The 21382-nt window shown below is 44.5% G+C and overlaps 1 protein-coding gene across 2 annotated transcripts in view; it reads left to right on the top strand.

Moving 5' to 3' along the window:
- The window catches only part of LOC135308221 (contactin-4), a 269514-nt gene that overhangs the window by 129247 nt on the left and 118885 nt on the right, over window positions 1-21382 (top strand). For both annotated transcript variants that reach the window (XM_064433116.1, XM_064433118.1), the window contains exon 3: window positions 9056-9189. In XM_064433116.1, the coding sequence (XP_064289186.1) occupies window positions 9135-9189 (55 nt within the window). In that variant the 5' untranslated portion in view covers window positions 9056-9134. The remainder of the gene's footprint in view (window positions 1-9055; window positions 9190-21382) is intronic.

Genomic DNA, 21382 nt, shown 5'->3' on the forward strand with positions numbered 1-21382 from the left:
AGTTTGGATTTGCTAGGAAACAGTGACCTCACCCTTGCTGCAGTCAGAAAAATCCCAGAGGATGCTCGAGAGTGGTGCTGTGCCTTCACCTGATATCCCAGGAGTGATCCTGGCCTCGCTGCTGGAAACAATCCAGAGATAATGGGAGGAAAAGCAGGCTGGGAGCCTGAACATTCTGTGTTTGGCTGTGCTGGCTCCCTGTGTGGGCTCTGCAGTTTCACAGCAGCAACTGGTGAGAAATGAGCACCCAGAGCAGGCTGTGGGCAGGAGAACTGCTGAGAGCAGCAGGGCTGGAGGCAGGCACCTTCCAACACACACAAAAAATGGGATTGAATTGTGAAGAGGATGGCAGGCAAGTGGGAGGAGTGGCTGTGAGGGAGCCTGCGTGGTCTGGGCTTTTCCTGGGCTCCCTGTGGAGCAGGGAATGCTTTGTGCCACCTCCACCCAGCTTTTGTCAGGGCTGCTCAGCACTCAGAGCTCCCTGGGATGGTCTGTGTCTCACAAATCACTTGGCAGTGAGGCAGCCCTGGTGCTCTCACAGAAATCTCTGGAACATATCCTCTGGGCTGGGCTTGGACTGGCACCATCTCCTGCCCAGCCTGGAGCAGCCCCAGCTCCAGCTTGGCCCCTCTGGGAAACAGATTCCAGCTCCAGGACAGCCTGGGAGCTCTTAATTCCATATTAATGGGCAAAGTGTAGAGGTTTTTTTTTTCCTTTCTTCTGCTCTCAGGTCTCCCCAGCCCCTGCTCCTCTCCTCACTCAGCATCCCCAACTCCCTCAGTTCCAGGCAATCTTCAAAATAAACTTTGAAGGGGAAAAAAAAACCACTAAATAGTCATGTAACAGGGATATCAAAATGATTGGTGAGGTTCATTTTTTCCCCCCTTCCCTAGATGGTTTTTGGATTTAACAAAACAGTTAAAAACATTTGAGGTCCAAGCATCTCAATTATCTGGGCTGGAAGCCTCCTGCCAGTAATAGGTGATGAGGGAATTGTTGTTTTGATAGCCTCTGTTCCCAGGAATACACAGAGAACTGCCTGCTCACCAGCTCCTCAAAGGTAATAGACTTGCTTGTTGTTTTTCTTCTCCAAGTTCCATTTTATGCTCTTAAGAAAGCTCCAATTTGTACCTCTGAAGGAAGGCAAAGCGTTCTTCAGCAGGAGTGTGTGTGTGTCCACTGGAGTGGAGCCTCCCTGAGGAGCTCCCATGGAGAAAACTCTCCTTTTGTCTTTGAAATCAAAGGCATTGTTCTGTAAGCTCCAGAAGTAAGAGGTAAAATCTCATTAAGATGCTGATTTTGGAGATGATATGGAAATATCTTCAATATTTTCACATCATTTTTTTGTCTCCTGGACAAGATGATTCTGTCTGATAATGTGGATTTTGGGAAGGGACCTATCCAAAGGGAATGATAACTTTGAATGTTGCTTATCTAAATCTGTTTGGAGAGTGAAACTGCCTTGATTCCTTATCTCAAAGCAGTGATTTAGAGATAACAGGAGCTCCCTTGGCAGCAGAGTCCTGGGAGCCTTGTTCCCAGTGCAGCATTCTCTCAAACTGAGACAGCACTCAATTAACCCTTCTTTCTGTAGGAAATTTCTGCTCCAAAGTCAGCTGCAGTTTGATACTCCAGTCTGACAACTTATTTTTGCATTCAGGGGTTTGCTCAGAGCCTTGCAGGAGGGGCTGGGCTGGCTGAGCTCTAATCCAGGGCTCTCACTGAGAGCTTTGCTGCCAGAAAAAAGCAAAATTGGACATGTAATGGTCCTTACAGACCACTTCTGCTAATGATGGACTGCTGGTGCAGTTAGGAGAGAAGAAGTGGGCTTAGGGAATACCAACTCAAATATTTTTTGCTACTTTGAGTTATTTTACTCTCCCTAAAGCTGGCATCTTTTGAGGTTTGTAATTTATTGCTTGGCTACATGGGATAGCCCCTCGCTTTAATCTCCCAAAACACTGCACTGAAAATGTCACTTGGTGAAGGTGGAAATTGGCTTTAAATTGGTGAGTTTTAAGGTAACTGATCCAGACAATCTTTAGTAAAAGTCTCTCTAAAAGAGGATAAATTCTAATTTGTAGAAAATGCCAGGCTAGGAAGTTTCACTGCTTGTAGCTTTTCATTATGATAATGTTGCTCCTTGTTGGAATTAAGCTCCTCAGAATTTGTGGCTGTTTGTGTGTGGATGTTCTCTGAGAGCTGCTGCCTCAGGTGAGCATTTCCCAATCCACCCCTTGATGGAAAATGTAGAACAATAAACAGTGAGCCCTAATTAACACCCGAGCCATAATTCAGACTTGACTCCAGCCACCCCCTCTCCTTCCCTGGGGATGATTTATCCTTGCATTATCCAGGTTTTCCAGGGCAATTTGGAATTTCCTGAGGGTGAGACACAGAGTGAGGGGTGTGATGGTGCAGTCAGTGGCTGGTGATTAAAAGCATTTAATTACCTTTTTTTTTTTTTTTCCTGTGGAAAGCTGTGCTGTGATTCAATGAACTTGTGGCTCAGCTGGGAATATCCATGTTTAGGGTGGATTGTTGCTTCCAAGGAGCTTTCAGTGGTGACCCAGGTGTGCAGGTGACACTGAATGTTAAAGGTATGAATAATCCAGTCCCTCTAAATCAGGTTCTAAGCTGTGGCTTCAGGTTCTGCATAAAGATAAACTGGGAATGTTCTTCCAGACCCAGTCAGAAAGGGATGGTGCTGCTGAGAGGGATTTCCACCTGTAATTCCAGCAGCAGAGAAGCCTCTCCCTGTTTGTCCCACTGCTGGCAGAGCTGTCCCACTGCTGGGTTATTGGGAAATCGTGGGATGAGCATGAATCAGGGAGCACTTACACCAAAAAAACTCCATGGAATAAACAGTATTTAAACTGCAGAGGTGGTAATTCATGGCAGTGGGCACTTCCTGAGAGATTCCAGCAGGAATCTTTGCTGGTGCTGCTGGAATTCTGTTCACTGGACGGGATGGATGCAGCTGTGTGACAGCCAGGACGTGGCTGGGGCACAGCTCACAAAGGCCTGACAAGTACAAATGGCTGGGCTGAGCTGGGAAACTCTGTCTGTGCAGCTGCTGGAACTTCCCTGGCCCAGGGAAATGAGATCTCTATCCAGGGAATGGCAGTGAGAGCCCAGAGGGGAGCCCAGTGTGAAATCTGACATTGTTTTCTCAGACAATTCATTGTTGGGACAGCCCAGAGTGGATTTTGCCTGGAATGCAGAATGGGGGGAAAGCCCAGAGTGGATTTTGCTGTTTGGAAAACAATCTCAGGGACAGGGTGGGATTGTTGGGGCCTTGGTGATCCTTCCAGCTGGGATTCCCATTTATCAGGCACGTGCTCTGTGTGTCACTGTTTTATCAGGCACAATGTGCCTGTCCCTCTCCCACAGTGTGGGAATTGTGTGTCAGTCCAGCTCCAGGAGGGATCACTTCAGATCTGTGCTAGACCAGGGTCTGCCAGACGTGCTGAGAGTGAGGAGAGCTCAGTGGGAGCTGCCACAGGCGTGTGCCCACTGCCCTTCATCTCCCCCACCCTCCTTTTCAAAACCCCCTGTGCTTTGTTTCCTTACACAAAAGGGGAAGTTATTGTTTATCTAAGAACTTACAACCACAAAAAACCCAACTCCCACAGAAAAAAAAAAAATACAACCTCTTTTTCTTTGAGTGCTGAAAAGAAATCAATGTGTATACGTCAGAGAAGTACTGCTGTGAAATTTGCACTTTTGGGGACACTTCTTTCAGGCACCTTCTATTTTTGGCTGCTCAGCTTTGCAGGTCACTGACTGCAGCTGCTGGAGAGAGCCTGGGACACACAGCCTGTCCCCTGACACAGGCCTGGGTTAGCAGAGGGCTCCATCTTACAGCTGGATCTGGGTTAGAATGCTGAGTTTTGCTGAATCTGGGCCATGGAGGTGGCAGCTGCCTGTGCCCAGGTGCTTCATCTTTATCTGTTCAGTTCCTTTCACAGATAAAGCCATTTTCTGTCATTTTGGGAAAAGCCTCGTTTGCCTGCTCCATGCAAAGGAACCTCCCTGAGCAGCTCCTTTAACCACAATTATAGAAATTGGTTCTGTGCTCCAAATCAGCCTGGGTGACTACAGGAGTGTCCTTTTCCCAGTTTCAGGAATGACCTCTCCTTTAACTAGGAATCCCAGGCTTTGGAATTCTCTCCATCACCTTCTAAACATTTGTGCTTCTGGAACCAAACACTGTTTGTGTCCTCAAAATCCAAACTGAAATTTAGCTTGCAAATCACCAAGGAACATCAGGAATGGGTGTTTGGAGAGGGGAAATGGAGAACAGTGCTTTGGGCAAGCTTTGCAGGCTGGTTTTGGGAACTTTACTGGGGCTCAGCTCTTCTCTCAGGCAGCAAGGAGAAATGGCCTGGAGCTTCACCTGGGGAGGCTCAGGTTGGATATCAAGAAAAATTTTTCACAGAAGAGTGGTGAAACTTGGGAACAAGGCTGCCCAGGGAGGTGGTGGAGTCACCATCCCTGGAGGTGTCCAAGAGCAAGTAGATGTGGCACTTTGTGGTATTTTTGGTTGGCATGGTGATGCTTGGTCAAGGACTGGATTTGATGATCTCACATGTCTTTCCAACCTTAATTATTCCATAGTTCTGCTATGGCTCCTGAAGCACCTAGCAACATCACCTTTTTTAGATGTGCATTAGAAAAGGTGTCCATTCTTTTTTAAAGAAAAAGAGGGGATTTTTGGAACCTCAGAAAACTTTCTGTGGCTTATTTTCAACCCTTTTTTTTCTTTTCTTTTGGTGCAGAAGAGTGGAATTTGAGCTTCTCTTGTACCTTGTTTTGCTGGCTGTGCTCTTTCTAGATTTGGCCTGCAATATCCACCCAGTGTAGGTGTGGTTTGGCTGTGTTTTCCATCTGTATTTTCCTTGAACAGCTCAAGGAGTGGCTGGACAAGTGGCACTCAGAGCTCTGCTCTGGCTGACAAGGTGGGGATTGCTCCCAGGTTGGACTCCATGATCTTGGAGGTCTTTCCCAACCCAAACAGTTCTGTGATTCTGTGCCCTCAGCAGCTGCCCAGCCCCACTCCAGGTGTAACCAGAGAGCAGTGGGGTCACCCCAAGCTCTGCTCTCCCTTCTGCAGCCGAGCCTGAAGATGATTTTTATGATTCTCTGCCCCTGTTTCAGAAGCTGGGTGCCTCTGAGGAGCTTTTGGCAGCAGAATTAATGCCAGCATGGAGGGAAGCAGCGCATCCCCTGCTCCTGCCCTGGGGTCACAGCCCCAGGGCTGCAGCACCTCCAGCCTAACAAGTGCCCCATTAGTGCTGGGTGGTTTGTGCTCCCCCCAGCTCCTCCTCTGCCGAGGTGATTAAAAGCTGCCTGTTGCTGTCTGTCTGTGCAGCACGCTTCATTAGCAGTGATTTATTTGGGAGCTGAGCAGAGCTGGCACTCTGCAGCACACCAGTGGGCAGAGCAAAACGGGAGAGGAGAGCTGAGGCTGCTGCTGATGCTGCTCTTCAGGGTCTTGATGCCTTTTGGGGCTACCTAAAAACAGAGGCCAGGCAGAATTAAGGGAATAAAAATGGTATTTATTTAAGAACTTCAGGTACATTTAGGGCAGACAAAATGGGTCTGGGGGGCTACACCCAAAAATGGACCACAGGTTTCACACTTTTATAAATTTTTAGGTCCATTTGCATATTGGGGTTAATCTGCCAATTCCAGATTCAGCTAATGAAGTAATTGACCCCAAGTTTGCTCCCCCAACTCACTTTTGTTCCCATCTCTGGTCCTGAGGCAGTGAGGTGTCCTTGACTGCCAGGCCTGGAGAGGAATTGTTGTGTCTGCCCAAACTGGGGAAGCAGCAGCTCCTACTGTGTGTGGAGTTTAGAGTTACACACTAAAGAGCTGCAGGGCTACAAATATACGAAAAATATAAAACCTAAACCCTAAGACATCAGTCTTAGGTGTGTTCTGCAGGTTTTCCTTCAGAATATTCACCAAACTGAGAGGTTCTGTAGTGCAAATTTATCTTAAAAAGTATTTTTCACTTTCCGAATGCATCCATAGATATATCAGCCTCAGGGGTTTAATTTCTATTTTGCTTTTACAGAAGTGCTAATCATGAAACATCCAAGCAAAATTACTCACACAGTCTTGGCCACAAATTCAGAAAAGTTCACCACAAATATTTCTACTCCACACTTGTTTTTTTCCCCTCCTGCCTGCCTACACTCAGAGCTCTTAGAGTCAAGTTTCTTTGGCAGAATCCAATTATGAGCAAAGGTGCCTTTCAAAAGAATTTGCAATGGCTGCATTGCCAGAAGTGAAGTTAAAAAGACATCTGCACACGTGTGGTGGCACTGGGGTTTCTAATGGGCTGCACTTCCAGACTGAAGCTCAGCAATCTCATTTTCATCTCGAAAAAATAACTTGTGTACTGCTGAAAGTGCCTCTGCTTGCTTCTGGAAATGAAATATTAAACTTTGTGAGTTTTCAGGCCTTCAGCAGCAGCACAAACTCCCCTGGGACTTCATAGTCAGGAAACATTTAGGAATGGGAAGGATCTTTTCAATTATCCACCTTTTGCTTGTGCACAAATGTTGCTTTTCCTAAAGCTGCTGCCATAAAAAGTCGATGTGTTTGAACAGTTCTTGCAGAGCTCTGAACAAAGGCCCTGCTGATGTGAACAGCAGAAATATTTACAGGGAAACATTTTGAGAATTGGACTCATTCACATGTGAAATAGGGAACTATCACGAGAAATGGAATTGCAGCCCTGGCTTGAGAACCACCATCATTTAACCCTAGGAAAATATTTGGAGTGGTAATCATCTAATTTACTTTTCAGTGCTGTTTATGCCAAGACAGGCATCGTTTCTCTTTGGGGGAACTTTCTGTCCTGCATTACCCTGACGTGCAGACGTCAGGGATTGGGAACTTTGCTTTGAAGCACGTGCATGACCCTCTGTTTGTTCTCTGGAGCAGCTGCTGAATAACTGAAAATAATAATGGAAAACTTTCAGCTTTTTCATTGAACTTAAAATGTCTTTATTGCCCAGAGCAGCTGGGGCTGCCCCTGGATCCCTGGCAGTGCCCAAGGCCAGGCTGGACAGGGCTTGGAGCAGCCTGGGACAGTGGGAGGTGTCCCTGCCATGGCAGGGGTGGCACTGGAGAGGATTTAAGGTCCCTTCCCAACCCAAACCATTCCACAATTCTGGTTTTTTAGCATAACTTTTATTTGTGGCTGAAATTGAGATCCAGTGATTATGTCTAAACTCGATGGGAAGAAGGACAGAGCCTGCTACTTTTAATATCTTTGTAAGCTAGGAATTAATTTACTTTAGTAACTTTGAAATGCTCTGTATCAGTGTTTAATATTCTGAGAGAACATTATTTCCTGAGTAGAAAAAAAAATAAAATTAGTTTGAAAACTCTTACAGTAACTAGGACTTTCCCCACATAGATGCTGGGTCAGGGCAGCTGTGGCAAGAGCTGAAGTTACAGGAGCAGGGGTAGTAAATTCAAGACTATCCAGAAATGGTTTTGAATTTATGGAAAAGAAGGGAATGGGTTTTTGTGAGCCCTCCCAGTCTGTGGGTGCTTCCCCCAGGCTCCTGGCAGTAGGTTAAATTGATAAGTGCTTATCAACCCCTTGTGTTTTTAATGAGGTATCAGATGCTGTGAGTGGTTGCTCTGCCCATTGCAGGGAGAAAGGAGAATGATTGTAAAGCATCTCCAGGCAGGGTAAGGAAGAGAAACTTTGTGGGGGTTTATTGATGGGGATGATTCGTGGGAAAACAAGAACAGGGAAGAATTTCAGCAGCTGCTGTAATCCAGGATTTATCTCAAATTTCACTTAAATTGGTGTAAAATTAGTAGAAATCTCTTGTGTAGCTGCTGTTGTAATCAAGAGAATTTGGTACTCGGAGGAAAATTAATATTTTTCCAAAGGTCAAGACTCTTTAGGGCAAAAAAATAACATTTCCAGAGTTCATTATAAACAGTGTAACTGCTTCACCATGTCAATCAATATAGACATTTTCCTTCCAAAATGAATAATTAATACTCTAATCATTGCCTTAAATAGTTCCTCGTATTCATTGATTGGCCATTCCTGCTGCCCCCAGCATGCCCCATCAGTCTGTGTGAGAAAAGATGAATTTCTGCAATTAATCTCTCCCTGCTTCAAAGCTGCATCTTCAGATCAGAGGCTGAAGATTCTCAGTGCATTGAACCTGACTTTATTAAAAGAATTCTCCCAATTTTAGCTCACAAAAGCAGCCAGAGACCTCTCTTGTTATTACTCATGCAGTTTGTCTTGTAAGCACGAAGGCCCCTGAACTTCCAGTCTTCGCCGAGATGAATAAATTATAAGAATGTGTGTCTGGCCTGATTTATTTATTTTTAATATTTAAATGCCTGCTCTGGAGTGGCTCCTTTCATAAATGAAGGCGTTTTTTCCCCCTTGGGTTGCTCAGAGGGGGATGGTGGAAGTTTGCAGTGATCAGCTGAGAAAGTCTCAAATTGCTTCCAAATTCTAATTATTTACAGGTTGTAATAGGGAGTGAGGGGAAGACCAATTTTTACCTGGAGATGCTTTAAGGTGGATTTTTAAACAGAATTTTAGAGCAGTGAGGATGGAGGTGGAATGGGAAAAATGTCCCTTTCCTTGAGCAGTGTGGGAAGCTTTCCTGCAAAGCGTTGCCTTGCAGAGGTGGTGTCCTTGGTGTGCTGGGTGATGTTTGCACAGAAAAGTCACAGAGCAGAGAGTTACTCCAATTTTCATGTTCATCTACAGCGTGCACTAATTACACCAGCTCACCCCAGAGAGGCAGGGAGTGAATCTCCTGAGGGCAAAAGTAAGAGACAGCAGAAATTTCACAGCTCCAGGTTACAACTCTTAATCCTCACCTGCCACCCAGACACCAGAAATGGTCACAAATCACTGCTGGGAATGATTTGAAAGTCAATATTTACCAAAGTTTCTTTGTTCATCCTTAGCTACATCTCTTCTGGAAAGGAAGAAGCAGCTGGCTTAGCAACAACCCTAAATGTCCTTGCAATGTGTTTTGTCTTACAGATTAAAGCTGGCCTGAGGTGTCCAGGGGTCCCTGCTCTGCTCTGCGGTTCCTGGGCTGGTCCGTGCCCCCGAGCTGAAGATGAGGTTGCTATGGGAGCTGCTGGTGCTGCACTCGGTCATGCTGTGCCTGGCAGGTGAGGTGTCCCCCTCGCACCTTGGAGCTTAAACATCCCTCCTCTTCCCTCTAATCCAGAGTGCCCCGTGGTTCCTGTGCCAGGGATGAAATGCCCAAATTAATCCCTGTTTGTGGCTGTTGTTACTGAGCCCATCAAGGTGAAATTCATTTTCCTCTTGGGCCGTGTCTCCCAGCCCAAGCACAATTTCTCAGAGGTCTGCTCTGCCCCTTTCCTCTCCAAAGCTGCTGCTGCTGGTGGAAGTTGTTTTCCCTCACTCTGTGTTAAGCTTTCCCTGCTCAATTAAACCTTGGTGGAGTGGAGCTTTAAATCCCATTAAAGTGGTGTTGTGTTACAGCTGAGCCCTCGCTCCATTTAACAAATAATTAGAAAAACATATTCCAGCCGTACAACCATCTCCTGCAAGTGCCCTTGTTTAACCTTTTCAGCCCAAGCTGCAACGTTCAGAGCATTCCTGGAGAAATTCCCAGAGATTTTTGAGGGATGTGCCTTTTCCCTGGAGCTGAAACAGGAAAATGTTCTTGAGAACATTTTGGGTTTGCAGAGGCTCAGCAAAGCTGGTTCCAAAGCCCTGCCTGGTCACTGGCTGTAGGATCACCTGTCCTGAGTCTTTCTTTGCCACATCCTTGATTAATTCCCCCTTACAGTGCCATGATGATTCTCTCCCATGTGTTTTGTTCTGAGGGAGGGTGTCAGGCTTTAATTAATGTTTGTGTCACCCTGGTGTTAGCCTGGATTGCTCTAATTTACCTGCTGCTCGCTCAGACTGTTTTACTGCTTTATTTATTAGCTTGATTTCTCTCCTTTTCTTTGTGCTCACTGTCAGGTTACTTTTCCAGCATTTTTAAATAATAACAAAGTACTTAGAGCAGCGTTCACTTTTTTCTGCTTAGCTCTACTGAACACAAAGCCACTTTTCTTCCGGTACTTAGGGGTACCTATTTTTGAAATTTGGTTCCAAGTCTTTCTAAATGTGCTTTGACAGTTTCTGAGCTGGCAGAAAATTGAATGCAGAGAGATTCTGCAATGCAGAGCCCCCACGTGTTTTGGGAATTGCAACCCCAGGGAAGCTGGGCTGGGGGAACACAGCGAGGATGAAAATTTGCTTTATTTCAAGCAAATAAATAAAAGAGTGGGAAAATAAAAGCATGGAAAATATTTTAACTGTAATTTCTCTACTTGAAATGCATACTGCAAACTGCTTAGGGTCAGCAAAATAAAGTTTTGGGGGGGGTTGCCTCTATCAAAAGATCAGTGTTTAATGAAAATACATTTCTCCAGCACTGGCTTTCCCCCCTTTATTCTGCAGCAGCATTTCCCCTCCTCTTTGCAGTGCACTGAATTTCCCCAGGCCTCAGATTCTCTGTCCTGCTGAAGGAGATTTAACAGATGTGTGGGGAGAGGAGTGCCAGAAGTTTAGTGTGAGTTTCAGAGCTGGTGCTGAGTGAGGAAATGGTTTCTTTTTGCTGCAGGACGTGCTCTGGGCCGGCTTCTTCGGGCAGGTTTTAACTCTGGAATTTTCTGTGGCTGCCTGCAGCACTGTCTGAGCTGGCTGCAGGCAGGGAAGAGCTTGTGCTGTGGGAATTGTGGTGTTGCCATGAGCAGGGCTCCCTCATTTGGGCTCTTTTTAAGGGATGCGCTTGGATTGCTTCCCAGAGCCGTGGGAGTGTTTTGTGTCGTGCTCTGGTGTTATGAACACAGGCACAGGTGGCTGTTAAATATTCTGAAGTTAAGGGGGAAATTTGTGGTGTCGTGTTGAGCAAACCATTTTCCACCCTTGTGGAAAAAAAATATTAGTAACTGAGTTATAAAATAGTCTGCAGAAAGTTGTCTACCAACCCTCCACAGTGCCTTGAGGACCCTAAAATGACTGGGAGAGTTAAGGACAATTCTTAAACCTGGAAATGGAATACGTGGGCTTAGTTCAGAGTGTCCAGGAGTCATCCTGGTCCTTGGTCTCAGCTGCAGGGCTGGTGAGGGATGAGGTTTGGGGCTGTGAAAAACACATTCACTCTCCTGTGAAAATGTTAAAAGTTTAATAAAGGACAATGGGAGACAAGGACAATGGAACAAAGGTTATTGGGTCAGCCAAGAGCACCCTGTTGTCTTTGGGGATACCCCTTAAATACCTTTTAATTACATCAGCCTGTTACATATTCATAAACAATTATGCATAGTAAACTTTCCCCAAACTAGTTTACATATTTTAAGAACTATTTAGCATGGTTCCTCCTCGGATCCGCCTTTTTAGAGCCTGAGTATTCTTTGGTTGTGGTTTTAGCCCTTTTTTATCATCACCTGCAGGTTTTGGCCCACACTGCCTGCAGACAGTGAGTGCTGGTGGTTGGCAGATCTGCACAGGTGTGCTCATCCTGTGTTCATGGCATGTTATCCCATCCCAGCAGGCATTCTAACACGAGCACACTGATAGCAGCTATTTCACTGAGCTTGACTAACAACAGAAATCAAAACTATATCTTTATAACAAAGTCACTTTACCACCACACATACAGAATCCATTTTAATATTTGCAAAAAGCCAATTTTATAATATACCTATAACAGGGTGTTGTCCCAACAAAGCCCTGTGGAGCTGAGTGATGCCACCATCCCCAAGAGCAGCATCCCCAGAGCTTCTCTGGGGCTCCAGCAGCTCCTTGGGCCTCGTTGAGAAACAAAGCTCACTCTTTAAAATATTTAAAAGTCTATTAAGGGATAAAAGGGATAAAATCCAGTGCTGGGGTGCTTGGCTATCTGCCAAAAGCACACAGTTAACGATTTCCACATTGGAAATTGTCCAGTTCCAGCTCCAGGTGATGCAGTCCCACCCTCCCAGGTTGCTCCCCTCCATTCCCCGTTGTTTGCACTTTTTGGGCTGAAGCTGCAGCGCTGTCCTTGGTTCTGGAAAAGGATTGTTCTGTGTGCCTGAGCTGGGAGGAGAGCTGCTGGCACTGTCTGTGGGGTTCAGAGTCACAGAGTGCAGTGCAGAGCCTGGGAAATATGAAAGCTGAAACTGAAGGCACCAAAGAAACAAAAGGTGAGCAAAGGGAGATGTGACATTGTGTGCTCTGGACGAGCCTGAAAGGGAATTTTCTGTGTTTCTGTGACTTCTGTGCCATCCTCTGCCTCATTAACCTCCTGCAGCAGAGAGTTTCTGTGCTGAAGTCGTATTTGCATGTTAATGAGCTGCAGTGGCACAGACACATTAATGTCTGAGTGTGCAGATGCATATTTTATAGTGGGATTTAACCACTCACCTTCTGACTGTGCTGGGGGTTAAACCCAGCTTAGCCCCACCCAGCTTCCACTCACCTCCCTCCACCCCAGTGCAATGAGGAGAATCAAAATTAAAACTTGCAGGTTGAGATAGGAGCAATTTAATAATTGAAATAAATTAAAATATAATTATAAATATATTAATATTATCATAAGTAATATAGTAAATAATACTATAAAGTAAATAAAACTTTTAATTACTTATATTAAGTAAATAATAAAACTTATAATACATAATAATAATAGTAAAAATAATATAAGGTAAAAAACCAAGTGATCCACAATAAAGTTGTTCAGCATTTACTGACCCATGGCAGATCCTGCCCTAAATCCTGACCAGCCCCTTCCAGCTGCAAGCACCACATAAATACAGGAGTTTTAAGGAATTAATTTGTCCTGGAGCTCTTGGATTGGGTTGGGTTGGTTTGGGGTTTTTTTGTTGTTTTGGTTTGGTTTTGTTTGAGTTTTTTGTTCACTTTGGATTTTTTTTTTTGTTTGGTTATTTGGAGTTTTTTTGTTTGGTTGGTTTGGTTATTTGGGTTTTTTTTTTGTTGTTGTTGTAGTTGTTGGTGGTTTTTTAGGGATTTTTTTTAGTGGTGGTTTGAGGTTTTTCCCCAAAACTCTTTTTAACAGGAAAATATTCTCAGAAATGCCTGTCCAGACATTCTCCCCGCTTTGATCTCATGCTGATCCAGCACAGCAGCACCCCAGCAGTGGTCCAGACCAGAGTGCTTAAAGCACAGCTGTGCAGCTCAGGGGAGGGAAAAATGCAATATAGAGTCAAAAAATGCAATATAGAGTCAAATGTTTTCCACTGTGAGGCAAATCCCCCATAATTTGTATCAATACATTCCAGTGAAACCGGGCACCCAGCTCTGTTAAAAATCAAACCTCAAAATTCACAGAGGTGAGGATTTGAATTCATGCTGCTCTCCAAGCAGCTGCAGGTTTCATACCAGAGAAATTCAGCTAATTTCGTGTCTGAATATAAATAATTAAAGCTGGGAGCCCTGTTGTACATATTAAATTATGGTCTCCTCTAAACGAGGCCACAGTTCAATTTGTTCAATGTGTTTTTTTTTTCCTTTTCCTCGTGCTGTGTAGCTCCCTCTGCACTTTGATGTGAGCAAGAAGCTGGGAAATGATTCATCTGTTGCGGCCCCATAATTAATTAATTAATATTTTGGTCAGTTCTGCAGCACTTTGCATTTCTGGAGCCGGCTGCTTAATTAATGTTTGCACAGCAGAGGAGGCAGGGAGGGACTCCTGGTGCTCCTCAAACACCACCCAGCCCTGGGCACCACTGGACAAGGGTTTGCAAATCAGATCTGCCTTGCCTTAATACTTTGAGTAGAGTTTGTTTGTTTTTTGTTTTTTTTTTTTTTTAATTTAGTGGCTTTTCATGTCCATCTCCAACTCCTGTATTTGGAAATCCCTCAGAAGAGGTGAGGTCCCCCAGCAGCATCATCTTGCAGGCAGGTTTTGGGTGAGCAGGTCCTGGATCCACCTCTCCTGACTGGGATGAGAATGGTTAAACCTCAACTGCACAAAAATTCCTTTAAACTGAAGCTCATGCCTCATGTTTAGCTTTTCTATGTTTCACATTCTGTGCTGCTTTAGTGTGTGGGTCTGGGATTCATATTAAGGAATGGTGAGCTGTGCACAGAGCAGGGAGACAAAACAATTCCTGCTCCAGCTGGGCACCAAGGACAAATGATCCCAATCCCAGCCCAGGAGCACAAACCCCGTGGGCTGCAGAGAGAAAAACAAGCAGGATGGGACTGCAGGGGCTGCAGCTGGGGTTGGACACTGAACTGCAATGTGCACATGGAGCAGAGCTGAGCCCAGGGAGAGACCCCGGCAGCGCTCGTGCATTTTGGGTTCATCTTGGGTTCATTTTGGGACCATTTGGGTTCATCTTGGGTTCATTTTGGGACCATTTGGGTTCATCCTGGGTTCATTTTGGGGCCATTTGGGTTCATCTTGGGTGCAGCCCTGGCTGGGCTCTGGGGCTGCCCAAGGTGGATCCATGGAGGAGATCCTTGGAATCAATCCCTGCTTTATTCTGTAGCCCTGCCCAGCCTCTGCTCTAGGGCAGCACAAGGCATCAAAGCCAGATTTCAGCTGCCCAGGTGGGGCTCTACAGCATCGCTCAGCTGTACAGAGGTGGAAAAGAGAGCTAAGAAAATGTAATTTATGCTTATTTAGGGATTTTGTGGCACGTTTGTCTGTGATTGCAGAGGATTTGAGTCAGCCTCACGAGAAGTCTGTGCCCATTTCCCTTCCTGATCTGCCAGCAGCAAAGCCCTTGCTGGATGTGACCTGATTGATTTAGGCCACCATTTCCCAAATTAGGGAATCAGAGAGCCATCTCCTCATTTTTATATACAGATGATTAGGTATATGATGTTTTTCACTGTTTAACTCTCAAGTCCATCTGGGCAAATTTAATTGCCTCTTTCTCAAAAGTTAAGAAGGTGAGATGGTGCACTTTAAATAAACCAGGGAGTAGACAGACATTTTTCTAAGCAGATGTTCCAACTCTCTGGCTGTGTATTGATCCCCTGTGTGTTTTATGTGATGCCCCTTTTCAATTTAGCTCCTTTGCATTTGAATTAGTGTGTAGGTATTGAAATTAAATCTCATTTAGGGACTTACAGAAATACCTACTTTACCATGCTTCTATCAAATTAGGGAGGATATGGACCCAAACTGATTATTTATTGCCAGTAAAAATGGGTTTTATGGCAAAATTGGAGGTGATTAGTGGGGTGTTTTATAGGTAAAATACTGTGTGATTCTTAGAAAATCTAAATATTATTGGAAAGGGGCTGAATTTTGTAAAGCTTGTGTGAGCATGGAGAAGACAAGAGGTGAGGGATGTGGTGCAGGGGGAATCATGTTGGGTGCTGGGCAAAGCCTGGCTTAGCTAGTCAAAAACCCGTGTGGGGAGTTCCTCCCTGCCTGGGTGCAAAACCTCTGCTCCTTTCCTCCTGCTTTGGTGGAAATTTCAGCATTTGGGACACGGGGGATCCAGCACTTCCCAGGGAGCCTTTCTGGGGTGAAATCCCTGGGGTTTGGTGCAGCCTGAAATGGCTGGAAATGCTCTTGGAGTGGTCATTTAACTTGGGAAAGGTCCCTCAGTGAGGGGGATCATCCAAGGGGAATAAAATTCAACCCAGCTTGGATAATGAAGTGCCAGAAATGTGAACAGTGGCAGAATCACTGAGAGCCCCACTGCACATGGGCTGGCCATACAGAAAGGGAGGCTCCTCACCTTCCCAGCCTGTTTTAATTAAAAATAATAATTAAAAATACAATAATATGATCATAAATAACAGAGTAAATAATACTATAAAGTATAATATAAATAAATAATAATAAAGTAATAATAAAGTAAATAATTTACTTTAATAATACTTTACTTACTTTATTAAATAATACTAGTAAATAATAATATAAAGTAAAAAAAAAAAGTGATGCACAATAAAATTGTTCAACACCCACTGACCCATGGCAGGTCCTGCCCTGAATCCTGACCAGCTCCACATAAATACAGGAGCTTTAAGAGATTAATTTGTCCTGAGCTCTTGGTTTGGTAAACACTATATTATTTATTATAATATTATTCTAGATCAACATTATTTATATATATAAACATTATATATATAAATATATAAATATAATATATATATAAACATTACATATAGATAAGATGTTACATATAAACATTATATCTCATAAAACACTATATTATTCACTGTAATATTCTATATAAACATAGCTTTTATAGAAATTATATAGATAAATATTATATATCAATATAATATTATATAAACACTATTATTTATTGTAATATTATTATATATCAACATAATTTTATATAAGTATTATATAAAACAATTCTATATATATAAACATTATATTTTATATCAACACTATTATTTATTATAATATTATTATATTTTTAATTCTATTTTACCCCACCTCCCCAAAATCCCTGTCCCCTTTTTGCTTGCCACAAGGGCTGCAGTTTTTGCAGGCTTGGGGCCATTAAACAGAGCAGATGCTGCTGTATTTTTGTGGTTTTGCACTTCATGCTCCAAGTCAGTCCGTGGTAAGCAGTGGCTGCTCCCAGTAAGTTGCTGTGATGAACAGAGCCCAGCGTGCTGCAGTTCAGCTGGGCACTGATGCTGCTTTATTGAAGCATTTGTCAAATGCTGAAATTAAGAATATGCTGCTGCCAGGCTGCACTGACTCATTATTGTGAGTTTTAGGAAAGATTTCCTGGGTATTCCAGTGAAAAAGCAAAATTTTCCTGTTGTCCCTTCAGTGCTTCAGCCTGGTTTTCCTGATGTGTTGGGGTTTTTTATTTTGCAGTAAAATACACAAATTCTGCTTCATAAATCAAGCTAAGACAACACTGTTAAATAGTCTATATCATATTAATTACTCTGTGAATCAAGGCGAGCATTACAACCATTTATAATCAACGACTGGAGAAGTTGCTAATGAATGAGACAGGTAACTAATTAGCCAGCCAGCAGCCAGCATCTCCAGCTGAAGCTGGTGACTTTAAACTTCATTAAACTTTCCAGGTGTCGGGGAAAGTATGAAAAATACAGCTATCTTAATAGGTTGATGTGTCTTAATTCCAATTTTCTGAGTTGAAGTGGCTGAGGATTGCATCTGTTTTAAGGGATATTGTCATTTATAAAGATTCCCGCGGCTGTCTGGCACAGCTGAAAAGCAAATTAGCAGGTTGTGTGTGAAAGTTTTGAGTTTGTCCAGTGCATGTTGGGAACAGCATGAACTCACATGTGGCTGAAATTCCTCCTGTCCCAATAATTTGTACCTTTCTAATTTGTACCTTCTTAATTTGCACCTTCTTAATTTGTGTCTTTTTAATTTGTACCTTCTGCCTTGCCCTTAATACTTTGGGTGCATTTTTTCTGATTATTTAGGGAATGGTTTTTAGATTAATTTCCATTTCCTGTATTTGGATATCTGCAAAATAGATCCCTGACAGAATTCTGAATACGATCATTGTTCTTATTTGTGAAATAGGGATAATTCAATGGATGATCAGTGAGACTTGGAAGAAAATAAATGGTTTGTGCCCTTCCAGCTCAGATGATGCCATGGAATGCTCCCTGAGAGCTCAGGCTTTGCTCCCAGGGCATTCCCTCTCTTTCCATTTTTATCTGGACCACAGAAAATGGCATTTTATCTGACCTCACACTGGGTGGGCTTTGCCAGGAGACATCTGGGGTGGTGGCTGAGCTTCCTGGGGTGTGAAACAGGGAGGGACCCAGAGATGGACAGGGGCTGGGGGCAGCTGGGGTGCAGGTGGGATGAGGAGGAGAATTGTGCACTTCCTCAGCCATGGAGAAATCACTTCCAAATTCTCTCTGTCGAGTAACTTGAATTGTCTTTTATAACATCCCTGAAAAGTGGGATTATATGTGGTAAAAAAATCACAGTTTTGGGGTATTTTTGAGCTTTGCAGCTGAAGTCCAGGTTGTGGTGATTTGGCAATAAGTTGAACAGTTTTTTTCTTTTTCTTTCTTTTTCTTTTCTCTCTGTCTGGATGTTGTGATCCCTTTGAATGCCTAACACAGACCTGATGCCCATTTTTTGCATCCATGTTCCCAGCCTGCTTTCTTTGGTTGGTCTATGCCCAAACTCAAAAAAAATTCAGTACAGGCAATTCTGAAACTGTGAATATTATTGCAATGCATGAGACTTACTGCCAATTCAAATTAAAAAAAGCAGGAAAAAGGCTCAAAGCAGGAAAAGCACAAGCTTTAGCCTTGTGCTTTTCCTCCTGAGGGAAGGAGCAGCTTTGGGAAGAGGCAGAGGAGTGTTGGATCTGCCAGCATGGAAATGGCGGAATAATTCCTTTCCATAAGGAATAATGGAAAGAGACTCCCAAAAAAATCTCTTCTTGACCTCAAAATGGGAAAATTTGGAGTGGAGAGGGCCTGAGGAGGCCGTGAAGGACAGCAGGAAGGGTGACCTGGAAATGCTTTTTCCATTGGGTGAGTTTGCCTGGGTTTGGTTTCTGCAGCCCCTGTGGGCTGGGGCCGTGGAACTCTTAAGGAGAGGAACAAGTGTGAGAGGCAGAGCAGCTCCTGCTCGGGCTGTTGGGGGAAGATGCATTCCCCAGCTGGGATAGAAAGCTCCCCATGGCAATCTCGTGGTGCCTCTCCTAGCTGGGAAGCCCAGCTGTGGTTCTCCAGCCAAGAATTGCTACCAGGAAGGGCTGCATCTCGTTTTAGGAATTGGAAAAGCTCTGCTGGCTCTTTGTTTTGTATAGGAAATAGTAACTAGTGGCACTGGGTGCAGTGGGATGTGCTGGGTTCCCCACTCCCTTCCCAGACAGGCAGGACAAGCACTGGGTGCTCAGTAACCTCACAAAAGTGAGATGTCCATTCAAAATAGGGTCATGAATTCCCAGCATATGTAAAGTACATCTGCCAGGCACTGCTTTTTCTTCCTTACACCATTGAAATAACGTGGGGTGTGCTCTAAAGCCTGTGTCCTTTTTTTCTCAGTGAGAAGCAGAGCTTCCCTGAGTGTTTTCCCACTTGTTGTAAAATAACACTTGCCAAACAACTCATTGCTAAATAATCTGCACAGAATTTCCCAGCATTTATTCCTACTGACTTGGTTTTATTAAGTGTCACAGTTACATTTATTGACCTCTGCTGCATTCCTGAGCAAACTTGAATGCTCTCTTTTCTTTTTTTGGGAATTTGTTGGTATATTAGCATGGAATATGGAATTTATCCCCTAATGAAAGGCGAGGGAGAGATGCCATCAGTCAGGGGGAGGAGAGAGAACCCAGTGCTTTCCCATGTAAATTATGTGAGTTCTGGAAGGGAGCCAGGCATTCATTTTGTTAAAATGGGGTTTGATAATTGAAACTAATTTAACATCGACCCCATTAAGTTGCATTTTATTGCTCATTTAATCCGCCTGTCTCACGAGCTCCCAGGACTGGGAAGCAGCTTTGGAATGGTTTTAGTTCATCAGAGCTGCAGCCACTCCTGCAGTGAGTGTGAGCTGGTCCTGTGGGGTCAGCACGGGGCTGGGGTCAGCACTGGAGTGGGATCAGCCCTGTTTTGGAGTCAGCCCTATTTTAGGGTCAGCCCTGCTGTGAGGGGTTGGACACTTTGGGCAGGTTTGCTTTGTCTGGAAAGCAGCTCATGGATGCTCCCACATCAGCCCTGTGGCCTGGCCTTTCCCTGCAGGATCCTGCATCCCCTGGGCTGCCTGGGACAGCTTGATCACACCTGAGAAATTATCCCAGCCCTCCACCAGTGCAGCTCAAAAATCACTGAATGGGTTGGGTTGGAAGGGACCTTCAAAATCACCCAGTGCCACCCTGCCATGGCAGGGACACCTCCCACTGTCCCAGGCTGCTCCAGCCCCAGTGTCCAGCCTGGCCTTGGGCACTGCCAGGGATCCAGGGGCAGCCACAGCTGCTCTGGGCCCCCTATTTTAGAGCACATTTATTGACTTCTGTCAAAAATCTCCATTTAAACTAGCCAAGGAGCTGGATCCATGAGTTTTCCATTACTGGGATTCCCATCTTCTCCTGCCCTGCTTCTGCTTTCCTCTGTCTCACTGTTGTCTCTCTATTTCACCACTGCTGCTTCTGACTCATTAAATAATCCCATAATTGCTTCTCAGCCTCTGGGTGCTAATTGCAGCGAGGCACTGGGTGATGGTGGCACACACAGAGCTGAGTTTATCCAAAATCAGGGAGCAGGAGGAGGTGCAAGGACAAGGAGGTGCAGCCGTGGTGGATGTTTGTTTGCAAACACCTTCTCCTGGGGATGGGGAATTGCTGCTCCCCTTGGGAAGAGGCAGCAGGAGTGTGTAAGAGTGTGCCTGGCTTGCATCAGGGGCCTGGGGACGGGGAGCTGCTCCTGGGAATGCTGCAGTCCTGGCTGGAAGGGCAGTTCAGGTAAAAAGTGCGGCTTAAAGAACTCCAGGAATCACAGAGTCACACAGAATCACAGGGTCACAGAATCACTGAATCAGAGAATCACTGAATCACATAATCATTAATCAAAAATCACAGAAATACTGAATCACAGGGTCGCAGAATCAGGGAATCACAGTCATAGAATCACTGAATCACTGAAACCCAGAATCACTGAATCAGAGAATCACAGAATCACCGAGTCACATAATCATTGAATCCCAAAATCACCGAAATACTGAATCATAGAGTCACAGAATCACAGAATCACTGGAAAAGACCTTTAAGATCATCCAACTCAGCCCTAACACCACCTCAGCTAAACCCTGACCCCCAGTGCCACATCCAGGCTTTGTTAAACACACCCAGGGATGGTGACTGCACCAGCTCCCCAGGCAGCCATCCCAGAACTTTTCCAGGAGTGTTGAACAAACCAGGTGGGAATGTGTGGAACCATTGAAAGTTGAATTCATGGCTGAGAAGCGCTGGGAAAATCCAACAGGAGCTGGAATTCAGTGATCCTGTGGGTGCCTTCCCATTCAGGATTGATTCTGCACTGATTTAGCTGCTGATTCAGGATGCAGATCACATTTAAACACATGGCTAATGTCTCCATTTTTAAATAAACTCACATAAATATGAGGAGAAAGAACAGAAAATGTGTTCTTTCAAACCCAGTTCTCACCCATGGTGAATCAGCAGCATTTCAGGTATTGCTCAACACAGAACCTACAAATTAAAATTTAAAATTCAAACACCACAGAGTGCAGGAAAGGGCAAACTTTGGCTTTTATACTGGTGAAGGATTTATAGCTCCTTTGTACAATCCAAAAGCTTTTGGGGCAGGAGCTGACACAGAGAATTGACTGAATTTTGCTGCTGGATTGCTGAGTTTTCTCACCATCCTATTCCCACCCCTGGGCTG

The sequence above is a fragment of the Passer domesticus genome, chromosome 9, assembly GCF_036417665.1.
Source record: "Passer domesticus isolate bPasDom1 chromosome 9, bPasDom1.hap1, whole genome shotgun sequence".
Taxonomy (NCBI): Eukaryota; Metazoa; Chordata; class Aves; order Passeriformes; family Passeridae; genus Passer; species Passer domesticus.